Source organism: Ursus americanus, chromosome 17, assembly GCF_024610735.1.
Source record: "Ursus americanus isolate L20-20 chromosome 17, mUrsAme1.1.p, whole genome shotgun sequence".
Lineage (NCBI taxonomy): Eukaryota > Metazoa > Chordata > Mammalia > Carnivora > Ursidae > Ursus > Ursus americanus.
This window is the reverse complement of record NC_142143.1, coordinates 10,336,620-10,349,435: the sequence shown is the minus strand read 5'-3', so window position 1 is coordinate 10,349,435 and position 12,816 is coordinate 10,336,620. Positions and strand designations below refer to the sequence as shown.

The window sequence follows — 12,816 nt, the reverse complement described above, 5'->3', positions numbered from 1 at the left end:
TGAATCGAATTGTCAGGAGCGCCACCCTGAGTTAGCTCCAGATTTTACTGATTGGTGGGGATGGGGGGATGGGGCTAAAGGTCCCCAGCCTTGTCCTGACCCTCACACTCAAACCAGATGTCTAACCCACACCAGGCTCAGAGAGGTCAAGTAACTTTCTCAAGATCACACAGCCAAGAGGTGCCGAGCCAGATATTGAACCTCCGTCACACTACTTCCTGTTTTGCTCACAGTAGCTAGGATCAAGTCGAAAGCTCATTATCCTTGTGACCAAACTGGGTCTTCACCGGTTCCATCCTGGGCCAGGATGACCTGTGCAGGGGCTATCTCTTCCACTGGTCAATGGGCTTCTCATCTCAGAAGGAGACACATTTTATTCATGTCACCACCCCCCAGTGCCCGGCACAGATACTTGTGAATGTCTGCGTGAATTAGTGAATGCAGATGGTCTGCGGTGCTAGTGGAATCAGACACACCAGGGGTTCAGTCTTGGCTCTGCCTCTTACTAGCTGTGTGACCCTGGCAAGTGAATTGTCCTTAGTTGCTGTGAAATTAGGATCTTGGTGCTTAACCTTTTGGGTTACTGTATCCTAACGAATGTAAAGGATTTTGGAATAGGAGCTGGTATATAGTGCAGAATAAATGTTAGCTTTAAAAAGGGGGCAGATTAAACAAAATAAAAAGGAGACTGTACATTTTATGAGTGAGTTCTACGTCAGCGGAGGCGAGCAAATGGAGGCTGAAAACCCCTGGGCATTTCATATCATCCCCACAGGTACTACTACTCTTCCCATTTTACAGATAAGAAAACTGAGGACAGAGACTTTAAGTGTCTAGCCTGACATGTGGATTAAGGCCAGCCTAGGGAACCGTGGCGAGTATGCACTGGCGGGAAAGAGATCAGAGGGAGCCAGGCCCGTCAGTGCCAGCCCTCTAAAGGGCCCCCTGGGAGCTCAGACCCAGCCGCCGCTCAGGCTAAACGTGCCGCGGGTCCCGCGCTCAGAGGCATCAGGGCGCCGCCCGCCTCCGCCCCGCCCCTCGCGCTCGGGTTGTCCAATCCCACAGCCTTTATGTAAATGAAGCGCCTAGATCGAGCCTATGCAAGAGCGGCAGGGGAGTGGTCTTCGTCCACCTCCGGGGTAACGTTCTGATTCATTGTTAAAATAGAAGCTGTGACCCCGGCATCCCACCCCGGCACCCCCTGTGCGTGGAAACCCGAGCCCAGGTCAGTAGTACTGTGCAGCGGAAAAGGGGGACGCGGGCGGGGAGAGGACGCTAGTGGGTTAAGGTAGAGGGGCGAGGCATACGGAGAGGCACTGGCTGACCCGCTGGAGAGGTCCAGGAGTCCATTCTCCGGGTGGGGCATGAGTGTCTTCCGAAGGTTTTTCATTGTTACAGCCACACCTAATGCGCAATTTTAGAGGATTCTGCCAACTGAGTGGGGATAGGGAGGAGGAGGCAGTGGGAGCAGTGAGGGGCACGTGGAATAGAGCCCCCAACCGCCCCCAGGGAAATGAGCCGCCTTCTCAGTGTCAGGCGATGCTCCTTTATGTGGCCAGACCTGGAAAGAACCGCCCAACCTGGGCGGGACCGCTGCGCGCCCCCTCCACGCCTGGGGCAGGGGACCTCGCGGGGAAATGATGGCCCAGGGAGGCTCAAGGGGCCAGTGGGTACCCCCCTCACACACACACCGGCTCCTGCCACCTCCCCAGGTCTGATGGTGGAGGAGCCGGGAAGCTTCACCCTGGCTGCCCCAGGGGAGGATGTGAGATTCTCCAGGTCTCAGCTGAGATTGGCCACAAAGGCCTTATGTCCTGGTATGCTTTGGAGGAAACTGGCCAGGTGAGGACCCGAATATGGGCAGGTGACCTGGGGGCACCGCAAGGTGCATGGGGTTTGGGGATATGGGTTCTCCTTCTGTGCCACTCTCCTCCCGGAGCTCTCTCTGTGAGCAGGAAGGCATCTTCAAGTCACTCTTTTTGGGGGGCCTCCCCCCTCTCCGCTGTCCCAGGGCATGGCACCGGAGCCGTCGGTGGCCCCACCCAGATGGGACGGCCCTGTTCTCAAGGCCGAGCGCCGGGGCTGCTTTTTGGCTAAACCGCGCTGCATCCTTGCCGTGTGATCTGAGGTTGTTCACTTCTGTCCATGACTTTGTCCTCAACTCTGAAAATACCTGCGGGCCTTTGCTTCACTCCCAGCGTTGCCCAAGGAACCTGTGTGAACTGGCAGTGTGACCCAGTGCCCCTCACTTCCACCTCCGAGAGGGCGGGGAGGGACACAGACCTGGGTTGGAATCCAGTTCAGCCCCTGGGACGTAGAGCAAGGTGTGGGCCCTTGGTGGGCCTTTGCCTCATCTGAAATTGGCACTGACTTTATCTACAATGTGGGGTAACTGTGAGGCCGGGGTACTTAAACTTTGGGGTGCATTGTGTCACCCAGGAAACTTGTTGAAAATGCACAACCCCAGGCCTCACCTCCAGGAGATTCTCACTGGGTGGATCTGGGGAGGGAACTGGGAATGTGTGTTTTGTTTTTGTTTTTGTTTTTTTAAGTAATCTCTATGTCCAACGTGGGGCTTAAACTCACAACCCCAAGATCAAGAGTCGCGTGCTCCACCGACTGAGCCCCCAAGTGCTCTAGGAACATGCATTTTAGGGGCAGCTCGGCTGAGTCTAATGCAGCGTCCTCGGAACACACTTTGAGCAACACTGCAGTGATGACTAGAAATCACATGGCTAATGCTCGGCAGAGTGCCTGGTGCGTAGTAGGTGCAAAAGGGGTGTTGACCGAGTGAATAAATGAACAGCTACAAGAATGAATGGATGACCTTATTTCCTGAGTCCTTATCTGTCTAGGGGCAGGCTCCGAGTGGGCTGCCAGCCAATTACCTGGTCCTTACCCACCCCCATTCTTCCCAGGCCCCACCATCGAATCGCAGGAGCTACTCTGGCCAGACTCGACCAATATGGAGGAAGTGGCTGGGAATGCCCCGTGTGAACACTTTGAGGCCAATGTGCTGGCCCAGAGCTGCTGTCAAAACTGCTTCCACCCTGAGGAGGCCCACAGACCAAGGCACCAGGTAGGCCAGCTTTGCTGAGGGGTTGTGGTGGTTTGGGATGGGGGGGGGTGTTCATGACGGGCGGCGCCTGGCTGGGCCACTAACTTGTGGCCGAACCCAGACACTGGCCTTCCTCCTGGGCAGAACGTGGTTCTGCCATCAGTACAATGAGCTGGTGGGACCACATTATGTTTTCCAAATGCGAGTCATTCTCCTCCTGCTTTTATGATTTTTTGCCATAGCCTCATGTAATGTATTCTTTTTTTATTATTATTCTTTAAATAAACACCCTTTTAAAAATTTATGCTAAAGCAAAATTTTATATCATCACCACAAATAGGAAACTAGGATCATATCCTTTATATAGAAAGAAGGTTAAGAAGGAAGAAAGAAAAAGAAGAAAATCAGAAATGTCATTAAATTCTAACTGGAGAATGTTGTTGGCTGAAGGTTCTGAGTCTGAGTCTTGCGTCTCTCTTTAAAAAGAGAGATTGGCGGGTGTTAGGGAGGCATTAAAAGTACCCCAGCACCTACTGGAGACTTTCTCCCTAGAGGTATTGAAGGAGCCAAAGGGGAGGTGTTTTCTCACTTTGCAATCCTCGTGGTCTTAGGCCAAGCCCCGCTAAGCGTAGACCAGAGCTCCTGGTACAGAAGCTATGAGAAGCACGGGACTATGAATCTGCATGGACCCCTCCAGCCCTGACCCGCCCACCCCCGCCCCCGCCCATGGCTCCGTCATTCCTAGCGGGTCCTGAGGCCCCTCCTGAGCCTGGCAGCCAGCTCCGCACAGGGTATCAGGCGCCACGAGGTGGCCTTCATAAGGGAGTTACCGTTCAGCTTCGGAGCCAAGCAAGCCAGAGTCCCAGTCCTAGGCTTGCCATTTACCTGCCATGTGAGCTGGGGTCAGACCCTCTCTGGCTTCACTCTCCTAATGGGAAAAGTGAGGCAACAGGGCCTTCTCACTCAGGGCATCTGGCACCGTTCAGCCCAAGGCACATGCGGCTAATTCAATACATGTTAGTTTCCTCTCTTCCTCCTTCCCGACCCGAAAAGTAAACCTGGGAGAGAATTTTCTACATGTCTTTTTTTTTTTTTTTCAAGATTTTATTTATTTATGTGACAGAGAGAGACAGCGAGAGAGGGAACACAAGCAGGGGGAGTGGGGGAGGAAGAAGCAGGCTCCCCACTGAGCAGGGAGCCCAATGCAGGCCCCCATCCCAGGACCCTGGGATCATGACCTGAGCCGAAAGCAGATGCTTAACGACTGAGCCACCCAGGCGCCCCTCTACATGTCTTGGTACCTCCAATAATAGCTCCCCACTCTCAGCCCCACGTTCAGAGAACATGCCGAAGCCCCTCGAGTCCGTCTCTGATGCCCATGGACTTCCCAGTGAGGGGGGGAGGGGCATGGCAAGTGTGGAATGGGAGGAGAAACTTGGATTCAGACAGGTCTGAGTTCCGGTGTCAGTCCAGCCACTTCTGGGCTAAGACCTTGGGCCAACTCATGTGTTCACATATAAGGACCAGATGCCTAAAATGTGCTGGGCATTATGCCACCCAGGGATATGTAGACGGGGCCCTAGGTCCTAGGGCAACCCTCTCCTTGAAGCTCACTCTAGCTCCCCTAGGAGCCTGGGTGCTGGATACATCCCTGCTCTGCTCTCAGCTGAGCCTCCCCCAGGCCGGCAGGAGGCTGGTTATCCCTGGAAATCAGGAGGTCTGGACCAGGTCACGGCCAGGATTTGCAGGGAGGGTCCTGCTGTCTGCCAGGCACCACACATCCCTTTCAATGTATTTATTCTTTTTTTTTTTTTTAAAGATTAATTTATTAGGGGCGCCTGGGTGGCACAGCGGTTAAGCGTCTGCCTTCGGCTCAGGGCGTGATCCCGGCGTTATGGGATCGAGCCCCACATCAGGCTCTTCTGCTATGAGCCTGCTTCTTCCTCTCCCACTCCCCTGCTGTGTTCCCTCTCTCGCTGGCTGTCTCTATCTCTGTCGAATAAATAAATAAAATATTTAATAATAAAAAAAGATTAATTTATTAATTTGAGAGAGAGCACACAAGCTGGGGGAGCGGCAGAGGGAGAGGGGAGAGACAGAATCCCAAGCAGACTCTCCACTGATGCGTGGGTGGGGGGGCTTGTTGCAGGGTTCTTCCGGGGATTTGATCCCAGGACCCTGAGATCATGACCTGAGCTGAAACCAAGAGTCGGACGCTCAACGGACTGAACCACCCAGGCGCCCTTTCGATGTCTTTATTCTTAAATGTATTTAACATTCTATTGATTTAGCACTAATAAAATTCTATTTAATGTTTTTACATTATTTATCATCTTGAAGATGTGAGGCCAGGCACTGTTTTAAGTCCTTTACAAATACTGACCCATTTAATTCTCCTAACATCCCTAGGAGGTGCGTGTTCTTATCATCCCTGTTTTGTAGATGAGAAAACCAGGCACAGAGAGGGATGCCACCGAGCTGAGGTCACCCAGCTGGGAAGTGGAGGTGCCAGGATTGGGTCTGATGTCTGTCTGAGGCCAGAGCCCGTGCTGACCCGCCAGATGGGAAATCAGAGCCAGGGACTGGCTACTGGGCCTGCTCAGGCGGCCGTGGGTAGTGATGAGGGCTGCGGGTGCAAGTGGGGAGGAGGTGCCATGACAGGCTGGGGGTCCTGTTTGGGCCCCGCTGGGCTGGACCCCTTGGTGGTACCCAACGCACTGTACCCTCCTCATTCACGTGGCAAGGTCCCCAGGGCGGCCAAGGCGCCGGGCTGGGCTGTGGATCTGACACCTCTCGCTGCCGAGTTCTGATCAGAATCTGGCTCCGGGGCAGGGGGCGAAACTGAACCCACACGGGCCTCCTTCAGCTTGGATGCCACTACGGACACCCCGGCCCCGCTCCTTGGCGCTGCCCAGGGCCCACTTGCCGTGGCTTTCCTGGAATCTGGGGCTGCCCGCGCCCACCCTGCCCCGTGGCCGGGCTATGGCCTCGGCCCTGGGCGCTGAGCTCCGGGGTCCCCGGGGAGCCCGCGCCCAGGCCCCCGCGCTGTGAGGCTCTCAGGTGAGCAGCACGGATCAGGTTCCCTCGGTTTCGTGTCCCGCATTGTTCTTGGCTGGGCCCCGGCTTATGAAAGAGTAATGAGGGGCCCCTGCTCGCAGCCGGCCCCTCTAAGGTTTCCGCTGCCTCGGCCGCCGCCACCACGGCCCAGAGTCGGGGCCTGGGAGGGCGGCAGCGTGGGGGCCCCGAGCCGGAGCCCCCCGGGGACGAGGGTGCTGACAGCCGCCAGGCCGCCACCGGCCGGAGCCCGCCGCCCAGGTAACCTGAGAGGAGGCGGGGTGCAGGGTGCCTCGGCCGCCGGCTCCCACCACCAGGGAGGGCCCGCCGCCCCGGGGAGGTGGGGAGGAATGGGGGGGCCTTCCCGGAGGAGGTGAGCCGCCGTTCCCCCCGGGTGAGCCCGGCACCAACCTTAGCAGGTGTGGCCTGGCCGCGGACGGGCGGGGGAGAGAAGGGCTGCGGGCTCAGGGCCCCACCCCCACCCCACCCCTGGGCCTGGACCCTCCTGACCCTGAGCCCCTGCGCCCCCTGCGCCCCCTGCACCCCCTGCAGTAGGGAAATCTCCCCTTGCTCCTAACCCCCTCAGACTTCCTCTTCCTCCCTCAGACCATTTCCTTCCCTCTCTAGGTGGGCTTCCTCCCTCCTCCTCACCCTCCGCCCTCAGCCTTGTTTTCCAGCTGCAGAAGACCCGTTTGGGCCCTTTTGTTTCCTTGGCATCCTGCAGCACACACATGCACACGCGCCAACACACATGTAGAAATAAGCTCTCGTGCACTGACGCAAACAGATGCATTAGTACCTCCCTCCACCCCGCCTTGCAGACACACGCACGTGTGCACCCTTGCGCACACACAGGCCTTTATACACACACAGACTATGCACACACGTGTGCACGCACACGCCCTGTACCTCAGCCAGAGGCGCTGCCAGCCTGATGGACAGCCCGCCTTGAGAAGCCTGAGATCCCAGGAGGAGATGCCTGGACTCTCTTCTTCACCGCCTGGTGGGGGGAGGGGCTGCACAGGGGGAGGGGAGCCCCCACGTGGGCCAGGAGCTGCCTCCTCTCTCCAACTCTGCTCCAGGAGCCGGGGAGCCCTCCGAGTGCTGGGGTGCCTTACTGCGACCTGCCACGCCGCCCGCCTGCCTCTGAGGACCCTCCCCGTTCCTCGACCTCCGGCTGCCAGTTCGTGGTGCGCGCAGGCCTTGCGCCAGGACCCGAGAGGTGGGTAGAGCCCCAGGGTTTGGGGAGGGGCTCCCTAGGGGAGGATGCCCTCACCCACCCCACCCTACACCCCTTCACGATGGCAGGATCTGTCTGTGCTGGCTGCGGGCATGGGTCACATGGGCAGGTCAACAGCCCGGGCATAGGCCGGCAGTGGGCATGTTCCTCAGTCCCTAGCTTGGTTTGCTCCGGGGTATGGAGCAGCCATGCACCCACCCTGCAGGGGGCATGGCCCCCAGCCCACTCACATTTCCTGGTTCCCTTGGCACAGCTTTTAAAGATTAAACAGTCTGGGCACCCAGGGGCCCCTGTGACCACCCACCTACCTGACCGTGTGTGGCTCCAGGCTCTGGGATTCCCTCCATCCCCAGGCCCGAGCTGAACTGAAGTCCCTCTTTGAGGCCATGGTGCCTTGGGAGGGCATGGCTGAGGGCCCAGAAACCTGGGTTCCAGCCTCAGCGCCATCCCAGATGGGCTAAGGGAACGAGTCATTCCCTCCTTTATGCCTCAGTTTCCCTGTTTAAAAAATAAGAGGAATTGAATCAAATCAGCTTTGCTTTGGGACCATGTATGCCTCCCAGGTAGGTATTGCTTTAAAAAAACGAAACCAGCTCTGCCATCAAATCTGTTTCAGAAAGTCCGGGATAAACAGATTGGAATATCTGTCTTGCAAGACTTGTCAGACCCTTCAGTTTGCTAGCAGGCCTTGTGCTTTTGGGTAGGGAGGTAGAAGCGTGTGGTACGTCCCTAACTCATTTGACCACAGACACGTTTTTCAGGGCTGTCATCCCTTTCCACCTTGTAGGTCAATCTGTGGGTCACTCCTTGGGGACACTGTCATCTCTAAGCCTACTTGGGCCTGTGTCTATCTTGACTGGCTTCCCTAAAGCGGGGCTTTCTCTGCTACTCCCTGGCTTGGCATCCAGGCTGGTGACCCTGTCACTACCCCTGGAACTCTGGTACCTCTTGAAGCACCCCCTTCAGCCCAGTACAACTGTCATCACATTTTTACTGAGCTTTGGGGGTCCCACTCCTGCTCCAGTGACAGAGTATTGGCACTGGGGCCACAGGCATGGTTCATAATGCAGCTGTCCCCCTTCCTAGCTCTGTGACCTTGGCCAGTCCCTTGAGCTCTCTGAGCCTCAGTGTCTTCATCTGTAAAATGGGAATCATGACACCCATTTCAAAGGGAGACTGTTGTAGCTGAATGAGGCAGTCCATGCGAAGAGCCCAGCACAGGGAGGCCTGGGTGCGCTCCCTCCTTTGCTCTAATGTGAGGTGTGTGTGCACCTGGGTGGGGGTATCACTCCCTAATTCTCATGACTTTTTGGGGGAGAAGTCATAGGTCTGTCTCTTCTCCCAGGGGCCGGTCAGCAGGGTCCTCCGCAGAGGTCCCCACAGCCGCCCCTGGGAGCAGGAGCCAGGAACCGGAGACAGTGGCCTATCTGGAGGGTCTGGCCTCCTCCCTGGGTGGCAGCTTTGACGAAGGCCTTGACTCTGGCACCAGCTCCAGCCCTGACTGCGACACTCCTGATGATACCAGCGACTCGTCCTCCGTGGTGAGCTGGGGAGGGAAGGCCGGGGGGCAAGATCACCCCTCCGTGCCAGCCCTGGGGTCCCACCCAAACCTCCAGACAAGGGTTGAGCCCCTTGGGCCCTCTGGCGACTTAGTCGGCACCTTGGGCCTCCCGGACCAACCGCCTGGGAGGGGCAGAGGTCTCTTCCGTGAAAAGACGGAGGGAGTTCCAATTGACAGGCAATTCCAGGTGAATCACCAATGGGGTCAGGCTGCCAAATATTCTCGGGTCACAGAGGGCCGGGGTGTTAGGCATGCTGTCCGGGGCAAGGATGGGACTGGTCCTGGGCCCTGTCTTGCTCACACACGTCTGAGCTCCATGACTCAGCCCTGGCATAGATCTCTCGGGGACAGAGGAGAGCAAGCAGGCCGTGGAGCCCAGGCAAGGGCTGGGAGCCATTTGGCTGGAAGAAGAGAAGACTCGGGAACTTCTGGGGTATTCACCCGTCAAAGGGCTATCACAGGGCAGGAGAGGCAGGCTTTCTGTGAGACCTCCAAGGGAAAGTGATGGCATGACTGGCGTGGGCTTCAGAAGGCTCACCACCCCTTCTGAGGTAGAGATTTTTATGGCACCATTCTAGGGCAAATAACTGAGGCTCAGAGAAGGGAGCAACTTACCGAGGCCATCATGTATCTGGGAAGCGGAGGGGCAAGGCTTTGAACCCATTCCTCTCTGGACCCCGGGGGGTGTCCCTGGGGACCGGGGACTGCTATGCCAGGGCCTTTCTACCACACGGAGTCCAAATGCCCTGGGTTCAAGTCCCCTCCCACCTAAACCATTTCTCAGCTGTGTGACTTTGGGCAAGTTCTCAGCTCTGACGAACACGCCTGCCTCAAGTGTTGATTGAAGATTAGCTAAGTCGATGTCTGCGAAGGGTCCGGTGCAGTGTTGAGTATACAGCAGGTGCTCTTCAATGTCAGAGCCTTTCCCTTTCTCTAACTATCTCATGTTGGGAGCACAGACCCTAGAGGCTCCAAATGTGCTTTCTCCTTGCTTCCCTGGCAGGACTGGGACACTGTTGAAAGGCAGGAGGAGGCCCCCAGCTGGGACGAGCTCACCGTGATGATCCCGAGGAAACCCCAGGAAGGGCCAAGAGCTGACAGTGCCCGAAGGGCCCCATCTCTCCTCATCCGGCCCCCTGTGGGAGGGGATACTGCAGGCCGGAGAAAGGAAGGTGAGTCCTGCTAGGCCAGGTTGGTCGCTGTGACCATGGGTGTGGTGATGGCCCGGGGCCTGGCCAGATCTCACTGGCCATCTGGGTCCCCCGGGACATCTTAATTTGGTGACCTGAGTAATAATAGTACAGTCCCATATAATTATGGAGCGGCCACAGTGTGCCACGCGACCTGCTTGAAATACATCAGCTCACAACTGGGTGGTTAGGATCAGGATGCAATTGACAGAAACTGACCGAACATAAAGGAAATGACCCACGTAAGTAAAACGTTTAGGGGGCTGTGACTTCAGGTATGGCTGGATCCAGATGTTCAAATGGTATCAGGAATCTGCTCTCTGCTGTGTTTTCTTCTGTGTTGGCTTCATTCTCAGCCAGACCTTCCCCGGTCGTGGCGTGACGACCAGCAGCACCAGGCTGTGCCCTACCTGCATATCAGCTCCCAGGAAAGGGGGCACGATCTTCCCAATAGGGTCTTCCCTGGGACCCATTGGGGGTCATGTGCCCAACCTGGTGATCAGGGATGGGGTCAGGCCCCTGGGCACACCTCCTGGCCTGAGAGTAGGGGTGGAGGGAAATCAGGGGGATTGTTTGCAGAGAAAGGGAAAAGGCCACTGGGTAGGCCAAGCCCCCAGTTAGCACCTCGCTAATGCGAGCCTAGTATGGGTGATGGGAGCACATGGAGCATGGGAGTTGGGGGGAGAGAGGAGGCTGATGTGGGGGGCCACCCACATCCTGACCCTCCCTCTGAACCTATTTTTCTGGCAATCTGTTCCATGTCACTACCATTCTGACGACTCAGGCCCCCAAACTTGTGTTTTCCCAATTTCTCTATTTTTTCCCCTTTGTATTCGATCAGCAATTCTGGTTAGTACCACCTGCAAAACACACCTCAAATCTGTCCCCTTCTTGCCATCTGTATAAGTACTCCCTGGCCAAGCCACCACTGCCCCCTGCGGGGATTGTCGCCAGAGTCCCCTCCAAGCCTCCAGGTTCTGCCCGGCCCTCTCAGTCCTTTGAGAGCTGAGCCACCTTTAAAAACACGAGGGGCACCTGGGTGGCTCAGTTGGTTATGCCTCTGACTTTTGATTTCAGCTCAGGTCATGATCTCAGGGTCGTGAGATCGAGCTCTGCTTGGGCTCTGCGCTGAGCGTGGAGCCTGCTTGCGATTCTCTCTTCCTCTGCCCCTCCCCCTGCTTGTGCACACACGTGTGCTCCCTCTCTCTCTCTAAAAAAAACAAACAAACAAAAACCTGAATCAGATCTTATCACTGCCCCACCCCACTGCCTTGCCCTATCCGGCCCTGGGGAGAGGGTGCGTGGGAAGAAGTAATATCACAGAGGAAGCAGGGAGCCCAGTGCCTCCCCGGCATGCGAGTGGCTTAATAGGCAGGTAGGATTTTGTACTAAAAACCTGCTTTCTTACTTCTAACACGGGGCAGTGGAGTGGGGGAACCTCACTCTGTGACCTGCTTGATTGAAGGCAGTCACTGCTGTCCACCTGGTGGCAGGCTCCCGCATTACAGACAGGGGAGCTAAGGCCCCTGAGGAATTAGCCAACTCCCAGATGAGATGCTAGGAACTCCTTGCTATCCCTCTCTGGGCACCTCCTAGTTTGCAAAGCACACTCCTAGGGGCAGGCTGCACAGAGCCCAGCGGGCCGAGGGACCGGACACAGTGCTCTAGGACATCTGTATAGCCTGCCCTGGGTATGCATTAGGTGGGCTGCAGGAGAGAAGTCAGATCCTGGGGGGGGGGCAGGCCGAAAGGGATGCTCGAGATGGGTGGGCAAGGAAGAAGCCTGGGCGCTGACCCAGCCAGGAGGCAGCAGGAGTGGTGGCGAACGCCATCTCAGCCAGGACGCGTCCCGTGCTCAAAGGGCGAGGCAGAGCTCAGAGCTGGCCGCCAGCCGCACAGTAGGGTTGAGCCCTTCCGGTGTGCTTAGCACTTTCCCCGCGGGGAGATGCAGTGGAAAACTAGAAGGTGGGGCCCCTCCCCTGATGGAGCGGGGAGGCCGGTGGGGGTGGCCAGAGCCTCACCAGCCATGGGAAATCCCTGGATTTTTTTCCAGATGCAGTTGGGAGCCCCTGATGTTTTTGCTGTCTTTTATTTTGAAATAATTTGAGATTTATAGCAGAGTTGCAAAGAATCCAGAGAGTTTCCATTATACCCTTTGCCTGGTTCGCCTCATGTTGCCATCTTACAAAACCGAAGTGTAGCTCTCAAAATTAAGAAATTAACATTGGTTTAGCATTGCTGTCTACACTATAGACTTTATTTGGGCTCACCTGTTTTCCCCACTGATGTCCCTCTGTGGTCCTGTGCTCCCATCCAGGACCCACACTGCATGGAGATACCGTGTCTCCCAGTCTCCTCCAGTCTGATAGTTTTTTTTGGTCCCTCCTTGTAAGCAGGGGTGATCTAGCCAGGTTTGCTTTTGGAAAGGATCTCCTTAAATGGGACGATGACCTAGGGCCCACAGCATGCACACTGGGGGCTTTCGGAACCATCCAGGTGAAGGATGTGGGTGGCTGACTGGGTGGGGGGGTGGGAGGAGGGGGATGAGAGAAGCCGGCCGATTCAGAATACCATGGGCCATCAGTTCATTGGGCAACGACAATAAAAAAATTTAAGTGCTGCTATGTGCTTGGTTCCAGTCCCTTGCTAGGTGCTGGAAATTCAGACTTCAGGGATGGCAGCTCAGAAAGTTTGGAGGAGGCACAGCTTTCCA

At 56.5% G+C, this 12,816-nt stretch overlaps 1 protein-coding gene across 1 annotated transcript in view; it reads left to right on the top strand.

The window, feature by feature from the left end:
* Positions 1 to 2,914: 2,914 nt before the first annotated feature.
* The window catches only part of TRIOBP (TRIO and F-actin binding protein), a 51,929-nt gene continuing 42,027 nt past the window's right edge, over positions 2,915 to 12,816 (top strand). The window contains exons 1-4 of the mRNA XM_087868713.1: positions 2,915 to 3,079; positions 7,195 to 7,334; positions 8,698 to 8,893; positions 9,917 to 10,085. Coding sequence (XP_087724839.1) covers positions 2,966 to 3,079; positions 7,195 to 7,334; positions 8,698 to 8,893; positions 9,917 to 10,085 — 619 coding nt within the window. The 5' untranslated portion in view covers positions 2,915 to 2,965. The remainder of the gene's footprint in view (positions 3,080 to 7,194; positions 7,335 to 8,697; positions 8,894 to 9,916; positions 10,086 to 12,816) is intronic.